General features: G+C 30.5%; 2 protein-coding genes across 2 annotated transcripts in view; one reads left to right on the forward strand and one right to left on the reverse strand.

Moving 5' to 3' along the window:
- Positions 1-23,967, reverse strand: part of LOC117204021 (cation-independent mannose-6-phosphate receptor) — a 33,928-nt gene extending 9,961 nt beyond the window's left edge. Inside the window, exons 1-13 of the mRNA XM_033441011.1 lie at positions 23,595-23,967; positions 23,163-23,391; positions 22,922-23,076; positions 22,560-22,819; positions 22,298-22,454; positions 22,070-22,221; positions 21,877-21,992; positions 21,521-21,762; positions 21,206-21,409; positions 20,979-21,122; positions 20,725-20,898; positions 20,355-20,532; positions 20,206-20,276 (exon numbers count right to left, since the gene is read on the reverse strand). Coding sequence (XP_033296902.1) covers positions 20,206-20,276; positions 20,355-20,532; positions 20,725-20,898; positions 20,979-21,122; positions 21,206-21,409; positions 21,521-21,762; positions 21,877-21,992; positions 22,070-22,221; positions 22,298-22,454; positions 22,560-22,819; positions 22,922-23,076; positions 23,163-23,391; positions 23,595-23,654 — 2,142 coding nt within the window. The 5' untranslated portion in view covers positions 23,655-23,967. The remainder of the gene's footprint in view (positions 1-20,205; positions 20,277-20,354; positions 20,533-20,724; positions 20,899-20,978; positions 21,123-21,205; positions 21,410-21,520; positions 21,763-21,876; positions 21,993-22,069; positions 22,222-22,297; positions 22,455-22,559; positions 22,820-22,921; positions 23,077-23,162; positions 23,392-23,594) is intronic.
- Positions 1,814-19,879, forward strand: LOC117204019 (protein toll). Its single transcript, XM_033441008.1, has 7 exons — positions 1,814-2,147; positions 11,533-11,764; positions 13,575-14,572; positions 15,345-15,663; positions 15,840-16,448; positions 16,628-18,156; positions 18,353-19,879. Exons 2-6 carry the CDS (start codon positions 11,567-11,569, stop codon positions 17,774-17,776), a joined length of 3,273 nt encoding a protein of 1,090 aa, XP_033296899.1. The 5' UTR covers positions 1,814-2,147; positions 11,533-11,566; the 3' UTR covers positions 17,777-18,156; positions 18,353-19,879.
- Positions 23,968-24,207: the final 240 nt, after the last annotated feature.

A 24,207-nucleotide genomic window follows, 5' to 3' on the forward strand; every position in this document is an offset into this window, starting at 1 on the left:
ACTACGTTGCTCTAAATGAAAGAAATCAATATAATTTCCTTGATGCTTTAATAAAAATTGAAAAATTCTTAAACAGCTTGCGATGCATAGGAAAATGTTAAGAGGAAAACCCCAGACATACACGTATAACTTTTCTTGGTAAATATTTGCGGAGTGAAAACAGTGAAAAGTACCAGAAGGGACACGTGTTCCGTGAAATATCTGAAAAGCCTCTTGAAAAGAATTCTGGTTTATCTCGTAGAGAAGAAACCCTTGCTACAGTGCCTCTTCATGATATAATATCTATCTATATTTATTTAGATCAGTAGGATCAGATATGTAGCCCTTTTATACATCGAATGTTCAAAAAATAACTGTTCTAACGCGTAAACATTTTTTGCTCGTGAATTATCAATAAAAATTTGTTAACTACAATTTTTATTATTTGTGAAAATTGCACAATTTTATCTACATATAAAACCTAAATAATAATGAATTATTTTATTTAAATTTTCAATGTTTTTTTCTAAATATATTTAACACGTTTCGATTGCTAGCAAAGAGCAAAATACACTAAATTTGATATATATTTAATGAAATGAAAAAAAAATTTCAAATATATCTTCACTATAAAAATATAATGTGGGTACTATATAAAGGTTTTAAAGAAAATTTGTAATATCTACCAACTTCTGATTTTTTATTATTTTTGTTTAATTAGCGAAAGCATTTGCTATTATGTAAATAAAACAAGTTCAAAATTATTATTAAAGTTTAATAACGATAAGACGGTTTTTAAATATTACCCAAGCGTTAAATGCCAACATCTCCGATAATCACTTGGTAATTCCGCATTTTATAAGAACATTGAACCATAAGTTTTATGCTTGCTTCTTACTATCATCTCTTTGCAGATTATATGTATGTTTTTTGTGAAAAAGTAATTATTCTTTGAATTGTATTGTGTACATATACATGATGATAAATAGAACATGCATCTGACGCAATTATAAACGTGGAAATACAGTTATGTTTGTCTACTGTGTATGATAGGAATAAAATTTATATCACTACTCAATGCTTACTGTGCATACACTAGATAATGTTATATTTTACAATTGGCTATCAGATATAATAAATTTTATAAAGTACCAAATATATTTTTCATCATTGATTACGCTAATTAATTTATATTCAACTTATTTCTATTTTATTTATTTTTAATTTAACTATCTTACGAAGATTTACATAAATGGTCAACTCATTCAATAATACATTTGAGCGAAACGATGCAATGTTTCAATCTTAAGAACAATGGAGAAATTTAAAAAGACAAGAAGCGAAATGAACCATTCCATATGTATACATACCTATACATGTATATTATACACACTTCCTTTTCTTGCCAAAACTCATATCATCTTCCTATTGAAACATGTTAATACGCAATTTAATTCTCATTCGGGAATTTACCAATATCTATATAACTGAATCAAGAAACAATCCCAGTATCTTCAAGTTCAATATTACGCAAACAAACAAGAATCATTTTTAATAACTTTGATAACCTTAAACATCCTATTTGACATTTACAAACAAATATTGCATTTGCATTTGGGTATAGCATGAGCCATATATATTGTGTTGACATTAACAGCATCAAATGCAAATTATCTTCGTCCTTTGTCCCTCTCGACAAACCGAGCTAGACGAGGGAATTTCGTTCTTTCATAAAATTCCACAGGGCTTGTCCCCACTACTTCCCCTACTACTTTCCCACTACTTCCCCCACTACTTCCAACGCCAAACGTTTATCAGGCCGTTTATTCCACCACGCTACCAGTGTATTCATTGGGTCGTGAATCACGTGGTGTTGTGCCGTCATTTCGAGTTCGGGCTCGCAACGAGCAACAGCGCGCGCGGTGAATCAACAGTTCTTGTCGAACCGTTTTGATACTTGTTACGTTTATGAATCTCAATCTGGTTCAACGCTATTATAATTCTTCCGTTGCTGTTTCGTGATGTTTCATTAACCACGATCGAATCGAACGGACTTTGCGATCAAATAATCGTGACTGTGAAAGTATACGCAATATGTTCACGTGATAAAACGGATCTTTTGCTTCACACGACAGAAAACAAAACAAACAGTGGCAACGTTGAATCTGGTAAGAGAACCTTTGCTTTGGAATAGTAATAAGTTTGTTATTCCGATGTTGTGTTCGTTTGATAGTGTTCACGTTGAACAAGTATCGTGTTGTATTATAGATATCGATCTGCCTATATCGATTCTGCTACCAGCGACTAAATTCTCTTGTTGTACATACAGTAGTCTCGGTTTAACTGTGCCAATAGGACAAGAATATAATTATTCTCAAATGAAATAAAAGCATACGAATAATTACAAGTAAGTTTTTTGTTGATAGAAGTAGTTTTCTAAAGTTATTTATAATCTCTATGATATGGACATCATCATATGGATATCTCTATGGAAAACATCGATGTACAGCATTGAAAAATGGACTTCTTTTTTAATTCATAACGTGACCTGCGCTGAGATGTTTATATTTCCTATGATGTGTCTTCCAAGAAACAGTTAACGTTTTTTTTTAAATACTAACTTTTTCCTTTTACCGTTGATTTATCGATCAAGATTCCTGTGAATTTTCTTGGGCATTACTATTTTTAACGTGAAAGTTAATGTAAAGAAATATCAGCTTGATTCTATGTGACTCTAAATTTATTTCTTTATCAATGTATGATAAACAAATAATTTTTTCTACACACGAACTGTCAAAGTGATCTCAATCAAAAATCACGTATTATAAGATATTCACCATAAGACAAGATATTTATTAGACAAACAATTTTATTATATAAACTATGCATAATTTTGCAAAATATATAAACTAGGCAATCTCAATTATGACTAGTTATAAATACTTTAATCTGTAGGATAATAATATTGAATCTTTTAGATTTAACAAAATTCATATTTACAACTCTTAATTTGAACTCTTTTGATAAGAATATAGAAGGAAACGACCGTTATATGTGTATAAATGTATCATCTTATTCGTTCATTCTAATTTTTCTCAAATACTGCTTTATGATGTAATCAAGTATATTTGAAATATTTGAAAATAAATTTTCGAATAAACAATTTTAAAATGAAATTTTAAAGTAATGTTTATTCTTAATGGAAAAAGGTATATATTGCAATTCCTTAATTAAAACAAATTAAAATTATATTAAAATTATAGATGTAATTATTCAGAGATATTATTTTAAAGTACCCCAAAGTATTTTAGGTTTTATGTCATATTTTATTAATATTTTTATGATATTTTCAAATATATCGAAAAATTATAGTGCATTTAACATTCACATAATAATTTCTTCTGTCATGACTGCAAATCCTCATTGCTTTTCCTCTATTCCATTATGCTCTTTTAACGAGAACTGATCAACCATAACCTCTTCAAAGAATTAATCTTCCACATCAAATGAGGTATAATCACGATCATGATTTATAAAGTAATATGGTTAGAATTTCGAAAAAATCCTGTATATTATTATTGGATTGTGTTTCAAAAATGATTAGAAATTAAAAAATTCGTAGATATAATAGAAAAAATTGATATAAAACGAATCGCAGTGAAGCTGAGATATCGGATATTGCTGTAATATGGTATTGAAAACCGGTATTCGTATTTCTTGAAAAGAATTACTTGTTTGACTACGTAATTTATATTTCCCAGGATTTGCTTACTATATTTAATATAACATTGCTTCAAGTATTCAATTTTTTTACATTTATATCACAAGAAATTGTATTTTACTGCGTAAGGTCTAATATATTCTATGAAGGGAGTGTATTTATACATACATACATACGTATACATGATACCAATGTAATATTAGAAAGCTGATTATATGGAATATGAAGTATTTAGTTTAGATTTTCCTTCGTTATTTGTATAAAATAGTATAATTACGCTATATTGTTGTATTTATTAGAAATTTTCAACTATAATTTTCTATATTTATGTTGTATCTCACTATGAATAATCAGTATTCAATTAAAGTTCAATTATTCTACAAAATGGAGTATAGTATGATACAAATATAGCTAAAGAGGGGATTACATACAATCAGTACCAAATATATGATGATTACATATCACTTTTGTAAGATATTTCTTGATGTATTTAAGTAATATATAGAATAATATAATTGTAATATATATTAACATGGAAAATCATATATTTATAAAAAAGTACTAACTTATATAACTGTATAGAATAATAGAGAAAGAAAAAATAGAAGGAAAAGTCTGATCAATTAAATTAATGCGGAGGTTTCAATTAGTCCCAATTACCAGATAATAGAAGATGAGATGTTTCAGAGAAATGAAACTTAGAAAAGAAACAAAAGAAGCAAAAGTGGAGAAAGAAGGAAGAAATGAGAAATTACTGTTTATATTATTCACATAGGTATCTCGATATAATATGAATGAATTCGTTATTTAATTTCTATAAGAAATAGAAAAATGATATATTTTAAAAATGAAGTGAACTATAGACGTATAACAAATATATAATTGCATGTAGTTACAATGAAGTAAGTTCATGAATTCTTGCTTATTATACCTCTAGACAGAATTAAATCTAATTATGTAAATTAAACGATGATAATTTTTCACGCGTTTAAGAGGAGACATTCAGTTCTAGAAACAAATGAATATTTGCCTTGAAGTGAACATACTGACAATAAAAATCATTACGTGGAATCGATTTGCTTTTCATACCTAGAAAACAAGTCTATTTAATTAGACATCTAAATATTGATGTATCAAAATATACATATTATATAAAGTTTACTCGACATGCTATTAAAATCTACTGCAATAGATAATTTTCTCGCTGAACTACGATTATCGGTAAAATGCTATTAAATTGTTACGTTCAAAGAAATCATGATACGAAGTCAATTTTTTATTTTGCTTCTTTCCTGCTTCGTCCAGTAATTTATACCTTTTTCGCATTGATGAACTAGTGGAGAGAACGATATTATATTTCGTATCACAAGGAAATTAATCTTATTGCCTCTATTGCATACACGTCCGATATTGAAAAACAGGGATTAATACAACTGTGATAGCACATGTCTTAAAACCTACCAATCAGGCTTTGATAGATTAAAAGCAGACAATTCGTCATTTTCCTTCAACTTAACAAAATGATATCGAGGCACAGAAGAACGATATCCAACGCGCGGATATTTATGTACTTACAGATTTTAAAAAATGCACAGAATGCAGATAATATAGGTATAGAAACATAAAATATCTAAAATATACCGAATATTCGTTATAGGTTTGGAGAATAGAAGTTTTATACAAAATCTGCATCAGAATTGCTTTGAACTTCTGAAGCTTATATTTTATAAAAGGATCGTATAAAAAACCGTGTTTTTTTTTACAAGGTTAATGTGTAAAAATATTAATAAATACTATAGCCTTATTTTTTGTTTCTCAAGTGAAAGCAGAAAAGGCGTTGGGCTGACTGAAAAGCAAACTGCATAAATTAATGAAAATTTATTTTAAAAAATTTATTTTAACTTTTTTATCTGTCTAATAATCTTATCTATCTAGTAATCTTTACTACATATATGTTTGGCAACATCTTGGTCGTTCTCTCTCTCAGATAAAATCCTTTTTCTTTTATTTCGTACGCATGTACGTGAGCAAACATCAACGAGTTTCACGAAGCAAAGCAGAGTTTTAGAAGCAAAGAGAATGCCAAACGTCCTTGGTTTGGCTAAATCGACATTGTCTGTCTACCTGTGCACGTAACAGCCATGCAACTAATAGACGATTGCGATTCACATTGCGATTATCTAACTGTACGTTATCGCGGAGTTATTAATTTGAAGATTCGCGAAATAATTGTAAAAACTTTGTATTTGTCTGCGACAGAAATTGTTTGGAAAAAAAAAAATAAGAGAGAAAAAAAATAACAAACGGTGACTATTCTTGCGGAAGTGTAGTTTGTATTCATAGCTCCTGCTGTTGCGAACTGAAGAATAGCTTCATGGAAATACATATTTACTGTGGAATCACGAATGAGATACTAGTTTTACAAGCTGCAATGTGTGACCGAACGTGTTAGAGTTAACAGAGTAACGTTTATCTTTAGAAGGATTCGTAACGATTAAAGTTATTTTAGTAGATTTGGTAGTTTAATCTCGGTAAGTTGGAGAAAAGAAAGAATTGTTGTTAAAAATTGTATAAAACTTGATATTGAGTATATTTTTTAAATTATATATCGTAACCGCGTATTTTCCATTTTATAAAACCAAAGGTAGAAAACAATTTACAGAATTCTATACTTCAGAATACATGCAAGAAATATACACTCAGAATGTTGCCATGTAACCATAAAATTACCGTGTAATTTTGTTTCTGCTATCATTCAAGATTGGATCATTCGTATCTAATTTTTTATTTCTCTGAAGGATGTAGGCACATCTAACATTTGTCTCTGCAGGTTAACGAGATTAAAAAAAATTAATTTATCAGCCTATCAAGTGTCTGTATTTTAAAAGCCCAATGAGGCTACACGGAGTATGGATGCGGTAAACACGCTCTTACATTTGCATTTGTATTGAATACAAAACATACATATTTTTTCATATGGATACAACACAGGTAAACGTTTTCCCATTTTTTCGTATAATACTATAGATATTTTTATGCAGATAATTCCACTAATTGTAATTAATTTAATCGAAATAGTAAATAAATATATATTTCCTGATTAGAAAAAAACATTTGAAGAATACGCCTGATGTTATAAAATTTAACTAAAACCCAAATAGAAACTTTGTCACCTAACACTATAAGGTATAACCATATCAGATAATAGCAAGTTCGTAAACAGTCTAAACTAAATTCATTAATCTTCATATTTAAAGAAAAAGGGAAAAAAGAAAGATAAACTTTCTTTTAGTTTGCAACAATGTCTCACCGTTGTTACCAATTTGTTCTCGGTTCAAAGCATGCAACTGCTTTATCTAATCTCTTATTATTATATAACATATCAAAAATCAGATTACAAATCGTTCGAGAGGTCATGGTTAGGTACCTGTTATTTTGTTTTTTATACTAATCTCTCTTTCTTTTATGTCTGTTACGTTAGTTATCTAATTTCAACATGATTCTTAAGAAACAAGAATATCAGTCTTAATCTCAAATAGGTGTGTTTTTGCAAATCTCCACGGTTATTTTCGTCTGTGTTGAATCTAACAGAATATGTACATACTATTGCGTATTGTCTCCACGTACATATATTTATCAGGATATAATACTAAAACTCGGAAAAGTGGGTCATTAAGGGAATCTAAACGCGTAAGCATATTCCGTTATGTTCGAAACCGCTGCCAAGCTTTATCTAACATTTTTAAATGTACTGACCTAGTCTTACATTCCTTTAATATTCCAATTGCTCCTCAAGAGCATCGTACTAATTGTTATACATGTATAATTCTCTTTAGTTGGTAGATTTAGTGGAAGATTATTGATTTTTTAATATCACGCATAAGCATATTGACGCCTTGACGTGTCAAAATTTCCTTGTAATTTTGTTAAATAACACACAATTTTTTGTTACTTTTTTTTTTACTGATGTTTATTGCCGAGCATTATAACATTTTTTGCATAACATCTTTTACGATTTTGCTGAATATAATTTTCTGTTGGTTTTTTGATTAACTAACATAAAACAATTTTCGTGGCTAATAAATAAAATATAACGATCGCATAGTGGTATGTAATATTCAATGGCTACTCGAGTATATAATTTTGTAAAATATAAATAACAAAAAATGTGAAATAATAATACAGCGAGGTAGCAATGTATCAAATGTATGCAAAATTATGGTAATAGATGTATCTCTCAGTAGATGAAAATTATCACAAAGATTGTCAAATTAATTAATGTTGTAGAAGGAAAGAATAGCAAGTAATTATTTCAAAATGTTATGGGTCAGTAGATTTCCAACAATCTTTCCTTTCATAGTACAGTCAGCACGTAACAAACAAATCCAAAAAGAAATTGCATACTAATGCGTAGCTGAATGATTCGAATTGACCTTTGCTGGTCTTTTCCTTGGAAGCAGGTATCATTATTTACTACACGTATTTTTAGTCTCGTTTCTTATAGAATGATGTCAGAATAGCACGTTCAAATCTTTGTCGAAATGATTCTTAGAGATTTTGTTTACCCTGTACTTCCGGGTATTCTATTTTATCATATCTTCGAGGGAAACTGAAATTCTAAGTAAAATAAAATATATCTCTTGTGTATTTAGTAGCTGAATTATTGTGTTACATTTAAGACAATAAACTATGTTTGGTCCATTGCTTGTACTTCATGCATATTTTATTTTAAGTTACACCGTCCAATTACATTAATCTAACTAACTAAAATAATTACTTTAAATTAAAGTAACTGCAATACCTAACGAATAGAATTTGCTAAGATGTTAATCATAGTTTTATACCGTTTGAAGCAACTATAAGCAATAAAACTGAAGAAAAATATTTACTCACACGATTACTCAAGTTCGACTGTACTTTTGTAAAAATTGAAATTCCTTCAAAAAATCACAAGATTACGAAAAATATATCTATATTTTATTGTCTTTCCAAGAACAGCTGTATTAAAAGATTTATATTAATCAACAAGTAGCTAGATACGTATCATAACTTACTATATTTATATATTGACCTGATTGTATCACTTACATAACAATTACATATCTTAATCTATCACATAGGTGGAAAGACAAGATATAATTATATTCACGAGTGTGGCTTAGTAGATATAACACATTGACGCACAATATGATAACAAGGAGAAAGATGGATAAAACGTATTCTAACGCAACTGAATTTTAAGATGTGAAATCTACTTAAATAAACTGAAATAAATTAATCTAAACAAATTTCCTCATACGACGTTTAAATATATTTATTCTTTAAAAGATATTTGAAAGACTAAATATATTTATCAATTATTGCAACGTTATATTACTGTTCCTAAAGTCTATATTTTGTAACAATCTTAATGAGAAAAATTTGAAAATGAGAGTCATACTTTCACTGACATCGCCTTTATCTCGTTTTTATTAAAAAAATTATTTCTAAATATTTGAAATAACAGTGTTGTACATACCTAGGTATGAATTTTCTTTAAAGTATTTCTTCAAACTATTGCAACTTCTTTTTAAAATATTTTACAACTTAGCAAGTTCAACGATAATTTGATTAAATTTAATTCGTACGCGATTAACTTGTGAATCGTAAAATTTTCTTTGTTCCCAAATCTGATTGCTATCTTGTCAATCGTGAATGAAAATCACTTTCTCCGTCATTACTCCTTCTCGTCGATACTCTTGAGCGCGGTTGAAATTGTAGGAAAAATATGAAGCGTCAGTATCGATAAATAAATTGCTTGGCACGAAAGGAAAAAAATTTACACAGGAAACGTTAAATCACTGATTCTTTTATCTGTCGTTATCATTGCTTTCAGGAAGTAGAAATTTTATGATTAAAGAAATGTTGGGACAGATATGCTTGATATTGAATTCACTATACGTACTTTCGATCATACTATGTACACAAGTTTGCAATAAATATATTCTGAAGATATCAAAAATATATGAAATATCCAAATATACACAGTACTCGTTCTAATATTTATCAGCTACTCTTAATGTTTACGCTTTTAATTGCATTCACAAAAATTTACATTCGCGGTCTACTTATCACGTTCGACCTTCGTAGAAGCTCGTTCACATGCATACCCGTATGCATTACGCGTTTTGCAATGAGTCGTGAAACGAGGCGTGTCTCGAACAAACGCGTGTAACTACTACTCGGGTCATTAGCCCGGATGTACGTTGCGTAGAATACAGTTGTGAAGGATCTGATACGTGGCAGGCATGATGTTTCGACATTCCTTTCGCCGAGAGAACTTGGTGACACTTTTCTCTCGATCCGATTGATCTTGGGGAGAACCAAGTAACGCGCATAATCACGCCTAATCGACGATCAGTTACGATTATACAGGTTCATTGTGAAATGCGTTCTTGATACTTGATTAAACGACAAAGACTTCCTGTTTAGTCTGAGTCATTCACGTTCGCGTATATAGTCGGATATGAGAAAAGTAGAAGATAAGTATATTTAACGAGTTGTGGATTTAACATAATCCTTTTGCGACACCAAATCCCATACGAAGGTTTGAAAATCAACATCTCCAAATTATCAAATCCCCGATCACCAAATCTAGAATAGTTTAACTACGCTCTGCGATGCGAGGTGTCTCTTCCGAAGGAACAAGAAAGCGTGAAGATTTTCGTAGGTAATTTTACAGTGCGCACTTTCCTACACAAGAAACTATGTTTGTGTCGGGACATTAGCATTCAGAAGGTTTTCGTTTTAATGACTATAACAATGCTTTTCATTTGTTAATGTCCATCGTTCTCAATTTACTTCCGAAAGGTCATTAGCGACGAGTAACAACCAGCTCGGTCGAGAACCATCCGGAAGAATTTCTGCGACCCTTGCTTAATTGATTCCGGACTCTCAGATTCGCCCAGATATCGCTCACCCGCTTCAGCGTTTTGGACGTATGCAAGTACATTATATCAACAACTATTGTCCTTTTTCTTCTGTTCGGTAAAAACCGATCAGCAGACACACTTCTGGGACTTCGCGCGTACTTGTCCCTTGCTAGGGACGTACGATCGAGTTTAGGAATCTCTAGGAGTCTCGTGCTGGTCTTTCAACGGCGAACGTCTCTAAACAGTCGTGTAATAGTATCGTTCAATCGTTTGAAACGATCTGTGACCACCTTATCCAAGCTTTTCATTCGTCAGAATCTATCAGCACTCGGAGAGATCAGTTCTCGTCCGAGCTTTTCAACCATCATCATCTTCAAGGATTCGTGGAGTGAATCCTTTAGTCTTAATTATACTTTAGTCTTAGTCAATGGAAGAGAACATTTGCCAATCTCAGTCGTGCTTCGCGTTTCGAATCGGAGTCAACTCTCAGCAGTCGAAGAATGAAGCGTCCTTTGCGCACTTGTAACTATCAGTTCGTATCGTCTCAGCGTTCGAAAGGGATCATTGAGTCATCCATTCTGTCTCTGAAACAATAGACGTTCTGAAATCTTCTCATCGTTCGAAGAACACCCATTAGCGTCGTTGACAGTTAGCACTCGAATATTCACTACCCTTTCTCGTGGATAAGTTAGTCGAAGTTAATTCGGGGGCAACAAGCGCAATGCAATTGATATCGGGCTTGCGCGCACAACGGGAGCCACAGCTTTATCATTGCATAAGGAAATAACCGCGTTAATCTGATTCGTCGTACCGCTGCTTCCGATCTCTCTTTTCACCAAACAAAAATAATCCTCGAAGAACACGATTTTCAACGGAGCTTGACGCGAATTTGACGGGGAAAAAAACCTTTTCTGTTCGCAGCATACGCCGATCGAATACCACGGGACTCAACAGGATGATCGAATTCTCTCTACGATATTCGATCATCCTCTGGATGGTCATCGTTGCAACGTGTTATGCATTTAAGGGACAATGTCCACAGCAATACGCCTGCACCTGCCTTTCGTCGCCAAACGGAGACTATGAGATACACTGCCCAACAGACGAGAATTCGGCCTTCATCATAGACGTTCAGCAACATGTTTTTATTAAGGTAAGCACGAGTGACTCATTCATGCTTTTTAAAGAGAGCCGTACGCGGGAACTCATCGAGAAAGAACGTAACCGTACATCGTACGCAGTATCGTACAAAGCACGTGATTTCGTGAGTTCCATGTAAAACGTATTCTTGAAATTATTTTATGTATTTTTGTGTTATTTTTAAATGTATCTTTAAAGCGTTGAAATGATCGAAGCGATAGAGATGTTTCTTTTGTTCTGCATCTCTGTACGCATATCCGTGTCAGTACCTTGTTAATTTTCTTATTGTTCCCTCTTTTATGATTCAAGGTCATACACATGATGAGTCACATTTCGCTTTTTTGTTTTTTAATAACAAGAGGAGTAGTTTTTAAATTTTATACGCGTACAATAGAACCTTTATACGAAACACAGTAATGCTCAGCTTGATATTTCAAGTATAATTGATAATTTAGCAATTATTTTACTTTTAAATGTGTCGTATGTGGAACTTGGAATACTTCTCTTCAACTACCAAGTGTTCACAAAAATGGAAATCATATGTTCCATGTGTAATCTTCAATTGCCTGATTAAACAATTGCGCGTTATTAAGTTCCATTTGATAAGAGATAAATTAACGATGATTGAAATTACTTTATAGCGTCTGCATTTTGATATCAACAATTCTAAATTGTTTTCTTTTTCTCCTTTTTTTTCCTTTTGATATAAGACGTGTGATGTTCTATCAATTAATTACTCAATTCTATTCGTCATTTTCTTAAGACTTGTGCCAAATACAGGTACGATAAACCGTTCGTCTCTTCTCACCTGTTTTGTACGATAGCTTAACCATTTATAATAATTTCACAAAAATAAATCTGTTCATAGAGTAGTTTTATTAAATGAATATTAATACAGTTAAGAAACTGCGATAGTTAAGCTTTTCACGCCGTGGTACGGTTAAAATAAATCGAACGTTTCTGCTATGAAACTTGACAACGCTATCGTTCATAACACTGTTAATATCACGAAATTGTGAAAAATATATTCATAATATATTCAAGTAAATTTCGAAGTAAAAACGTTTAAACGTAAAACTAGAAGATCGATATCCTCTTACAGTTACATGCTTCACGAAACTTTCACTTTCTATTGCACAACAATTTACGTAGAAAGACTATCGCAATCATTAACGGGCCACAAAAAATTCCTGTAACCACAATGTGTAACCCAATTCGATGCATTAACAACAAAATAAATTTTCCAATACAGCAGCCCTTGCGACGATAAGTAGCGTTTCATAATATACAGACTCGTATCTACGCCTGGGAAATGACTTCAATTCACAGAAATGAAACTTTCTATTGCATATCTATATGTAATATTAATATTGAATAGTTTTATCTCATTTTGTAACTGGCACTCAAAAAAAAAAAAAAATGTATACATAAATTTATATTGTGTGTATATATATTAGTTTTATGAAATATAATATTCCATTTTTATTGACGGAATGAGCTCTCAAATTTTGTATATCATACGATGAAATAATAAGAAAAATGAGGCATAGTATAAAATGTTCCGCTAGATAAGAACCTACGTTATAAATTTATTGAAAGTATGATCCAAAGCGTAGAATTATAATAAAATAAATCTTTATTTGCAAAATGGATAAACAATACAAGATCGCACTCATTAGCGCTACTTAGATTCCTTTCGAAGACTAACAGATAGAAGAACACGCTGTATAATCGTACATGTCCATTCCTATTATCTATGAAAGATCGTCATTAATAGAATATCTTTAACAGAATCTTACTAAAAACATTTCTTACTTTTTCAGACTCAGTGCCGTAATTCACCGCAATGGACCGACTTCCACGTAAACGGTTTAACATCCACGGACGACATAGAATCTATATACTTCAGGATGTGCACGTTACCGACGAACCTGAGTCTAGGAGAAATCGCGAGGAGATTCGGCGTACGAAGCGTAAAGACTCTAGTGTTCGAGTCATTTGAACAACTAGGCCCGGCGATCAACAGAACACACCTACAAGAATTACCAGATCTACAACACTTAACTTTATCCAGCAACGGTTTAACCAACCTTAGCAGCGATCTTTTTGCTGATATACCTCAACTGGTTTGGCTCGATTTACGCGAGAACCGCGTACATTTGTCACCTGGGATCTTCAAATATACACCGAATTTAGAGGTGCTCGAATTGGGTATGAATATGATGGGCAACATCGAACCAAGTATATTAAATCCATTAGAGAAACTGCGATTTTTGAATTTATGGCAGAACAAGTTTACGGAGATCAAGCCAGGTACATTCGACAAGCTCGAGACTCTGAATTCCTTGGACCTGAACGGAAACGAATTGACTACCCTGCCAAAAGATATTTTCGCGAAATTGAAGAATCTGGAGGCGTTAAATTTGTTTTCCAACAATTTTTCATCGTTGCCAGAAGGTCTACTAGAGCATAATGTCAGATTGAGAGAGGTGAATTTGTATGCTAATAAAAGAAACATGACTACATTGCCGAATAGATTGTTCGCGAATTTGAAGGAGCTCGTTACAGTGGAATTAAGAAGCAATGGTTTGAAGAAAGTGCCAGCTGATCTATTTCGAGGTTCCTTTTCATTGAACAACATTAGCTTGCAGAGAAACTTTATTGAATCACTCCCTAAAGACCTGTTTAACGGATTGGAACATCTATCGAAATTGTTACTTAATTACAACGAATTGACGTCATTGCCTGATGAAATTTTCTTGCACTTGAAACATTTGGTTACATTGGATTTGTCTAAGAATCATCTTACTTCGATATCTAGGTAAGGCGATACTATAGTGGAATTAAAATAATAAGATAATAATTTATTATCAGAGAATGGTAATAGGTAAAAAGTTCACAAAATTACAAATTTTACTTTTATTTGGATTCATGAGGAATAATTGGAATTCATATCAGGTATTGAGAACAAAGATAGAATAACTTACATCTTTTCTGAATAAGAGCTTAGAGCATTAATTTGTTTTCATAAATATAAAAATAGAGGAATTTATTTTTTCCAAATTAAGTGGAAATGATATAAAGAAATATATCATTTGTGCTCGTATCTATTTTAAGCAACAAACTACTTAATTTGCTAAATATTGAGACTGTATCCATTTTTCAGTTCGTTTTCTCTACTACCTATGATTCCTTCAAATAATGGGTTTGAATAAGTGGATGTAATTTAATCAGGTACTATCTAAAATGTCGCTTCAATAAACGAGATTCAGATAAATGGAGTTTTACTCTAATTCTAATTTGCTATTGAGTATACAATCAAGTAATTAACATGATGATTTTACGATACTGGAAAAAATAATAAAACATAAAGTTAGATAGTAACGACTTTTACAAAATAATCACATAAGAGATTAATACATTATAGCTTTAATCTACCAAAAAAATTCATGCAATTTTTATTATGTTTTGCATATACTACAAATATAGTATTCTAAATATTCTATCTAAATGTGATAAAAATGTTTACCAACTTTATTGAAGAACGACAGTTTGGAGTTACCTAAAATTTTCCTTTATTTGAAATGTTTCAGATCTATCTTTAAAAGTTTAAAATCACTGGAATACCTGAATATGTCAGAAAATAAATTGAAAGTGATAGAAGACACGAGTTTCTATTCCTTGACTAAGCTACGGATAGCGCAATTCTCTCATAATTACCTTAAATTTAATGCCTCGATTAATACCTATCCAGATGATTTTGGGAATAAATCAGTTTTTCATACTTGTACTGCTTTACAAGAGTTACATTTGGCCAGGAATAATATTTCGGAAATATATAGTGATTGGACCATAGGCAGTTTAAAGCTGCGAATTTTGGATCTCCGATACAACCAGATAACGCAAATATCGGTAAGATAATATGCCAGAAATATTATTTATTATTATAACAAATAAACAAGCTCTTTTAGTTGTTTTTATTTCTATATTGAAGAACGTTTAAAACTATGAATATGTTCTGCTATTTGTAATTAATTACATCATAAATATTTTATTGGAATTAAATCATTTAAAATTTCTTTTTCCAGGCCGAAAATCTACAATTTCTATCGAATGATATTAAAGTGAATCTTACACACAATCGAATAAAATATATCTACTTATCTACAGCTGAAAGATTGGCGAAATTTCAAACGAATCCTCGTAACGTAATAATATACGTTGAAAATAATCCTATTGTCTGCGACTGCGATTTATACGACTTTCTTCGTTACATGGACGGAAGAATGCACCCCTACGTACAAAACTTTTTCCATATAATACCGGGACACCTGAAATGTCAAAGTCCAGACTGGCTTGCAGATATAGAAATAGTAAATTTGAAATCAAAGAAATTAAAGTGTCAAGTATCAGATCCTTGTCCTGACGAGTGCAAGTGTTGGTTAAAACGCGACAGTAAAGCATTTCTAATTGATTGTTCGCACCAAAACTTGACACGTGTGCCACATTTGACAAACATCACGACTTTGCCATCTGAAGTATTTCAGAAACTCGAGTTAAATCTCACAGGCAATAAACTGACCAGAATGTCGCCAGTAGCTAAAATCGGTTCGAGCAATATGCAAATATCCAAATTGCTGTTGTCGAACAATAATATCGATGACATATCTGTAGATGAGTTGCCATTGAACATTGAGGTATGTGAATTATAAATCTTCTTTATCTTTAAGATTGTTATCAATTACAGATTTCATCTTTAATATACTACCATTTATCAGTGATTAACATTATCGGTGCAATATCGCCAGTCTTTTATAAAATCGATAATATTTCCAAACAATCTTAGTACCAATAGAATTAATTTTGAATTTTTTAGGTTTTGGAGCTACACAACAATAATATTAGCAGATTGAACTCAGATGTTTTGCAATTCATGAACAATACCTCCTTAATGACAGTGACATTAGACGGAAATCCATGGATATGTGACTGCGACACAAGAGATTTTCTCAATTTCATTCAAACGAAAGTTATAGAAATCCCCAATTCCTTGAAGATTACCTGCAGAGACATGAACGTGCCGATGTTGAAAATGACAGCGACAGATCTTTGTTCCACGAACATTATAATAATAATCGTGATCAGCGTGGTCACAGCTATCACTGGTCTAATAATCGGTGTGCTAGCAGCACTATATTACCGATATCAACGAGAAATCAAAGTTTGGCTATACGCACATCAACTTTGCTTGTGGTTAGTAACCGAGGACGAACTAGACAAAGATAAGCTGTACGATGCATTCATAAGTTATTCACATAAAGACGAAGACTTCATCGTGAACGAGCTAGTGCCACAACTAGAGAGTGGTCCAAGACCGTTCAAACTGTGTCTGCACTTTCGTGATTGGTTAGCTGGAGAGTGGATACCGACACAAATCGCGCGATCCGTTCAGGATTCTAGGCGGACAGTAGTAGTTTTATCACCTAACTTTTTGGAGAGTGTTTGGGGGCGAATGGAGTTTAGAGCAGCTCATAGTCAAGCTCTCAGCGAAGGTAGAGCGCGAGTTATTTTAATTTTGTACGGCGAAATTGGTCCTACAGACGATTTGGATCCAGAACTTAAGGCGTATTTGAGTATGAACACATATGTGAAATGGGGTGACCCTTGGTTTTGGGATAAATTGCGATATGCGTTACCACATGCGCTACCACATAAGCTATCACGTGAGGTACCAAATCCTTCACAATTAGCAAAGTATCGTGTATGTAGAAGATTCTTTGCAAATCCGTGCATACAAATTAACGGCGAGAAGAAAGACCTTATTTATCCGAATGGTGTTCCTGAAACACCCCCTGCAGCGAGCACTCCACCGGCAGATTCTCTTAAAGCATTTATATGCGATGAGAAAAACAGTAAAGAACATTTTGAAAATCTGTCTCCAACAAATAACGCCAAGCTCATTCTTTTGCCTGAGGACTTAATAAAGCATAATCTCCTTAATAAGGTACAATGTACCACCGTGTAATGAGATCATCGTATACGTCCAAGAATATACGAAACATTTTCAAGGCAGAACTATTCTTTAAACAAAAACCTCAAATTACTCATTTTGTGTCTGTGTTTGTGAAACCACTTACAAGAATTACCAAATTTATAACATTTAACTTTATCTGTTAACGATTTAACCAACTTAAGCAACGATGCTTATCTACCTCAACTAGTCTAACTCGATTTGGCTTATTCACTAAGAGTTTGGGAAAAAGTCACGTTTCCACAATTGTACTGTTTTACAAGAATTACATTTGACCAGAAACAATATTTCGAGAATATGTAGTGATTGGACCATAGCCAGTTTACAGCTACAAATTTTGGATCTCCAATTTCTATCAGATAACGCAAGTATTGGTGAGATAATATATTAAAAATATTATTCATTATACATTATGACATATTAACATATTTGTTAGTTACTTTTATTTCTTTATTAAGGAACTTATAAGACTGTGAAAGTGTGTTTTGCAATTTTTTATAAACTACTTCATAGATATTTTATTGCAATTAAAAATAACAATAAAATAATAAATAAAATATTGTTTTTCAGGCCAAAGATCTGCCATTCCTATCCAATGACATTAACGTGAATCTTATATATATAATAATAGAATAAAACACATCTAATCTTCAGCCGAGAGATTAGCGCGATTTAATCGTAACGTAATAATATACATTGAAAACAATCCTATTGTTTACAATTGTGATTTATACGACTTTCTTCGTTCCATGGATGGAAGAATACACCCCTACGTACCAAATTAACTTGCAATCGTAGAAATAGCAAAGTTGAGGTTAAAGAAGTTAAGATGCAAGATATTGTATCCTTGTTCTGACAAGTGCGCACGTGTTGGTTGAAACGCGACAATAAAGCATTTCTAAATGGTCATTCACGCAAACATTTGACACATATTCCACGAAATAATCTCACCCCATAAACTCGAATTAAATCTCACAGGCAAAAAACTGATCAGAATACTACTAAATAATATATAAATATCCATATGTAGTGCAATGCTGAAAATTCTTTATCATCTTTACTCTATTATCTCATTTATAAGTTTATGAATTTGTTTTATAAAACTTTAAATATCACCAGAAGTAAACGTCGAGGACAAATTACATGTAATGACTGAAGAAACTTAGTTTTAAATTGCTGAGATTACTGTAAATAAGTATTTTTTGTAATTTTAAATGACTTCTAATTTATAATAAGTTTCCGCTACTATAGTGAAGTAGATTATTATTATAAAAATAGGATAAATATTGAGCTAAATATTTTTTAGAATTATTTTTATACCATAAAATTTATTTCTCCTTAGTGTAAACTTTATGTATGTATACCATGAATTTCTGTCTATCACTATAAGATAAAGTTCCATAATAATTTTATTTAGTAATTGTAAATAATCGATCAATATTTAGCATATAATATTCATGAGATATAATTCAGTATACATACATAAAATAGAAATTAATAGCAATATAATTGTCACAATCTATCTTACCATTCATTTTAATTTTCAATATAAGCCTAGGGTCACATACGAATTTATATTGCACATAAGTAGATATGGTACATTACTATATATTCATTATTTTATTGCTCAATTTTATGAGTAATTTTATTATTTGATGAGCTCGATAATTTTTTTACAATCATTATTAAAAATCGAAAGTAAACTGTCCATCTTTCAATAAAAGACGGCCATAAAGACACTAACTAGAAATTTCGATTAGAAAAATAAAGAATCTCACTATAAATTGATAATTTCGCTATTAATAATTTTTTATTGTATTGTACTTCGATATGTTAACCCTTAACGGTCGATAGTTTATTTTACAATACTCACCTCTAAAACTACAGAATATTGGCTAAACTATAGCATAAATAAATAAATACAAATGGAAACGAAATTCTTTATGTTTCTGCAGTAGAACTGTGCTATGAGTGTGATAAGTATGAGGCTTCCTACAGCCGGGCGCTTCGACCATTAAGGGCGCAAATAATTTTATTATACAGTTATTATTTAAAAAGTACCTGAGAAATAAATATTCATATAATCTTTCATAAATATTGTAAAAGCTTATAATTGTATATTTCCCACATTTACTTACTATAATCATTTTTCGATTGTTCATAGAATCACAAATATAATCCTTTCTCTTTTTTCATGTACTTAATTCTTTTTCATATATAGAGATATGAGAATTAAGAAACACTTAGAACAAATTTTGATGATTAATAATAGGAATATGTATAGGAGTATTTATATTATTCTTATTATTAAAATTAAACAATTTTTTTACTACATAGTATATTTCTAAGCATTGGCAGCACAATAAGCAATAATAAATGAACAAAACTACAGATTTCGTTTGAAAAAATTTACTTTTACTTACCCATAACAGCTTTGGTGTGCCAATTCCTATAGATTCGTTACATATAAATCGTACTTCAGATGTGTAGGAGCCTAATTAATATAATAATAATAATAACACAACTGATTTATAATCAGTATTATTTAACAAAATATACGCTGTATACTTACTATTTACACATTTACTACCATTAGAGTATTGAAGTTTTATAACATCTCTACCATAATCAAAAATTACATTTGCTAGTGTTCCATAACCATTGTTTCCTTCACATACAGCAGAACCATTGCAGCTCTTTTCTCCACCACATATACTTATGCTATATTTTTTCCCTTGTTTGTTCTCCACCTGCAATGATTTATAGTAAAATTTTTAAAAATTAATAACATACAATATTCTATTCTTTCACATAAAAATCATATAAAATATCTTATATTAAAACTAAAAATATGTTTATTTATTTTCATAATTTTGATTTAAATTGACATCGTCTTATTAAATTAATTAAAAAGAAAAATTATTAGGTATTAACAAACTTACATAGTATACTTTTTCATTTTTATGTAGCAGAGACAGATTGCACTCATAAGAAAGTAATTGATCGTGTATAATGCAAGGAGAAGTCCAATTTCCCATTGCAGCTCCACATGTTATACTTGTTTTCCACTCAAAAATGTAAGTGCATTCTTCATATCTTTTAAATTCCGGAAATCCCTTGAAAAGTCAATCATAAATACATAACTATAATACTTCTTAAAATCACAAAATTTTGTAAACAAATATCGGTTAATTACCTTGCCATTATTATAACATGGAAATGTAAAATTTGAAGAAATTAATCTTTTTGGATTTTCGGGGCAAGGAGATCCATCCACGTAACGTAACACAGTTTCATGGTTTTTATACAATATAGGATTTTCTTTTGGAAACCCTAAACTCTACCAACAAATATAAATATTTTTTTGTAATATTTAATTTAAAAAATAATATAAATTTAACGAAGTTTACAATGATTACTTACGATTTCGTCTACATATTCATTACGTGAATTTAATGAAGCTTTGCAAACCGCACTGCCATGTACACATGTTAAACCTGATATAGGAATTAATGGCCTGCATATGTTTATATGAAACTCAGTTTTATTTACTTTTACAATATAGTTATTGGCAGATTTTATCAATGAACTTAAATTTATTTCGTCATCTTCTGTCGCGCATTTCACCTATAAGATATAAATTTTTGTCTTTAATGATCTAAAAATATATACATATATATTTAGAAAACTGATAATAATAATAAGAGAAAAAGATTAATATATAAACAATTGCCTAACCCTTTTTTCACAGACTAAATTAGTATCCCAATGTATAATCAATTGACAAGCATTTTGTTCCATAATAAGTGGTTTATCTGGAGATCCTTCTGCTCCACATACAAATGCAATAATTGTATAACGTTGTAATCCATTCTCGCATATGTCTCCATCTGTATAATTTAAATATGGTCCACCCTCTTCCCAGATTAAATTTGTATTAGCCTTTCCCATAGATATACTAGTCTGAGTAAGACAAACTCCTAGAAATGAAAGTAAAAATACACATAATCTAATAACAAATTAGGGAAATAAAGTAGTAGTATAATCATGTTTAAAAACCAAATGATACTAGGATATGAAATAATGTAAATAACCTGTTCCTGCCACACATGAATTATTCACAGGTGATCCACATACACCAAATTTATATTCTATGCCATTTTTTGATATTGTATAAGAGTTTTTATTCATTAAAGATCGTAGATCATACCTGCAATAAAATATTTGTTACAAACTTCTTCAATACTATATTAATTAGTAGCATAAAAGTATTTAGTCTAATCTTACGTAAAATTTGTAAGAGGATTATTCACTGTACAATTGCCAGCAGTGGCTATACTACGATTACGTAAAGATTCTACACTACAAGCTGCTGCAGTTCTCCACATTATTTGATAGTGACACTCTTCACTTCCACCGATATATTCTGGATCTGTATTCTAACTCATACAAAATAAGGGCTTATAAAAATAAGTAACTATTGAATTAGTAAATAAAATATATTATAATATTTACCATAGCTTCGAAATCACATTTAAAAGTGATAGAAGTCTTAATATGTGGTACTGAAATACTTCTCACTTTACACAGATCTCCATCCTGATATTCGAGTTTAAGTTCTCCAGAATCTGTTACAAAGGGTGGGTTTTGAATATCACCCAAATTCACATATCTGCAACAAAATTTTATTAGTATCCATAACACATGTATAATATCAATGTGTTGTATGTAACAAATTACACATAATTATATATCTTTTAAATAAAAATATCCGTACTCATTGAATGAAGAATTCTGTAAACAAGCTCCAGAATGCGATTGACACAGGGCTTTGTATTCAAATATTACAGAATGACAAATATTTAATATAATTTTTGGTGATTTATCTATTGCAACAAAATAATTGTCTGAATATTTCGTTAAAGGTGATAAATCATAATGCAATCCTTTATCTGTTACTGTACAATTTCCTATGATTCGAGGCCCACAAGCAAGAACACTTTTCCATATCATATATATGTTACACCCTTCTAATGTCTAAAATATTAATAATGAAATTGAAATTCACTTATTTTATAATATTATATAATAAAAATGCCATTAAAAATTTGACAAAAATATTATATGCATAAATCATACATGAGAAAATGGTTCCGGAAGAGAATTGTTTTCAGCTTTATAATCACATTTCATAAAAATATTTACAGTATATTTAGTATCAGATGTACAGTTATCACCTGTGAATACAAACATTATTCTTCCATTTGTTATATTTACCACTGGAGGCATTTTTCCTATAATAACAAAGTAAAATTATTTTATCATATAAAAATTACATTTATTTTAATATTTTAAATATATGTATATAAAAGAGCAGAACCTATTCCTTTTTCTTTTTCGTTTTTCACTAAACAAATTCCATACCCATCTTCTCCATTGCATTTTTGTTTCAGTGCAGAACATAATTGTAAACGTACAGTTACATTTAAACGTTCGTCATTTACAATAGCATCCTTTGTAGGACTTATAAGACTGGTAAAGTTGTAAGTGAAAACACTAAAAACAGGTTCACGAAATATGCAAATATTGTCATTCACTACAGGTGTATCCTGTGTGAAAGAAGAAATTATTTTTTCATAGTTCTTATATTCGTATGAATTTATATTTAATTGCTTTAATAAAATTTAAATTAAATAAACAATTTAAAACAAATGTACGATTCAATATACATAGAAATATATATATTTTACCATTTTATTATTTAATATTACTATTTAATGTTAATATTATGAAAAACATATTTAATACGTACAGCAAAAACAGTAACAACTGCAAAATAGTAAAAGAATAGTAGATTGTTTAACTTGTACATTTCTTTTCCTTGTTCACTATATCACTTCGTAGATTAATCACATTGTAAATATTTAACGTATTAACATGCATAACAATATCGTTCGCTGTTGAACGTTGTTGAAAAATAAATGATTATCGTTCAATGACAAATGCAAAAAATTGTTTAAATCGCTTTATCATACTAATGAATCAACGTTTATTTTAGGTTGGATATCTCTGACCATTGAGCGAATGACAATTGAAAAACCTTCTTAACTGTGGGTAAAAAAGATAGATCCACATTCCTAGCACAAATTTTGATTATTTATTAACCGATCAATAATTTTAAAACTTTTTAAAATTATTTTTTAATATATGTTTTGTTAATATCATGTCATAATTATTAAAAAAAAACATTTAGTGATAATTTTGATCTCCAATAACAACTGCAAATTTTATGAACAAAATTTTATATGTTTAAAATTTTAACTAAGTAATTTATATGACATTATAATTAAGATACTAATTGTAGTTTATTCTGCATTATTTTATAATAATAAGAATACTGTGATACATGGAAGCTAACAATACTT

Source organism: Bombus bifarius, unplaced genomic scaffold, assembly GCF_011952205.1.
Source record: "Bombus bifarius isolate JDL3187 unplaced genomic scaffold, Bbif_JDL3187 scf7180000007977, whole genome shotgun sequence".
NCBI classification, from domain to species: Eukaryota; Metazoa; Arthropoda; class Insecta; order Hymenoptera; family Apidae; genus Bombus; species Bombus bifarius.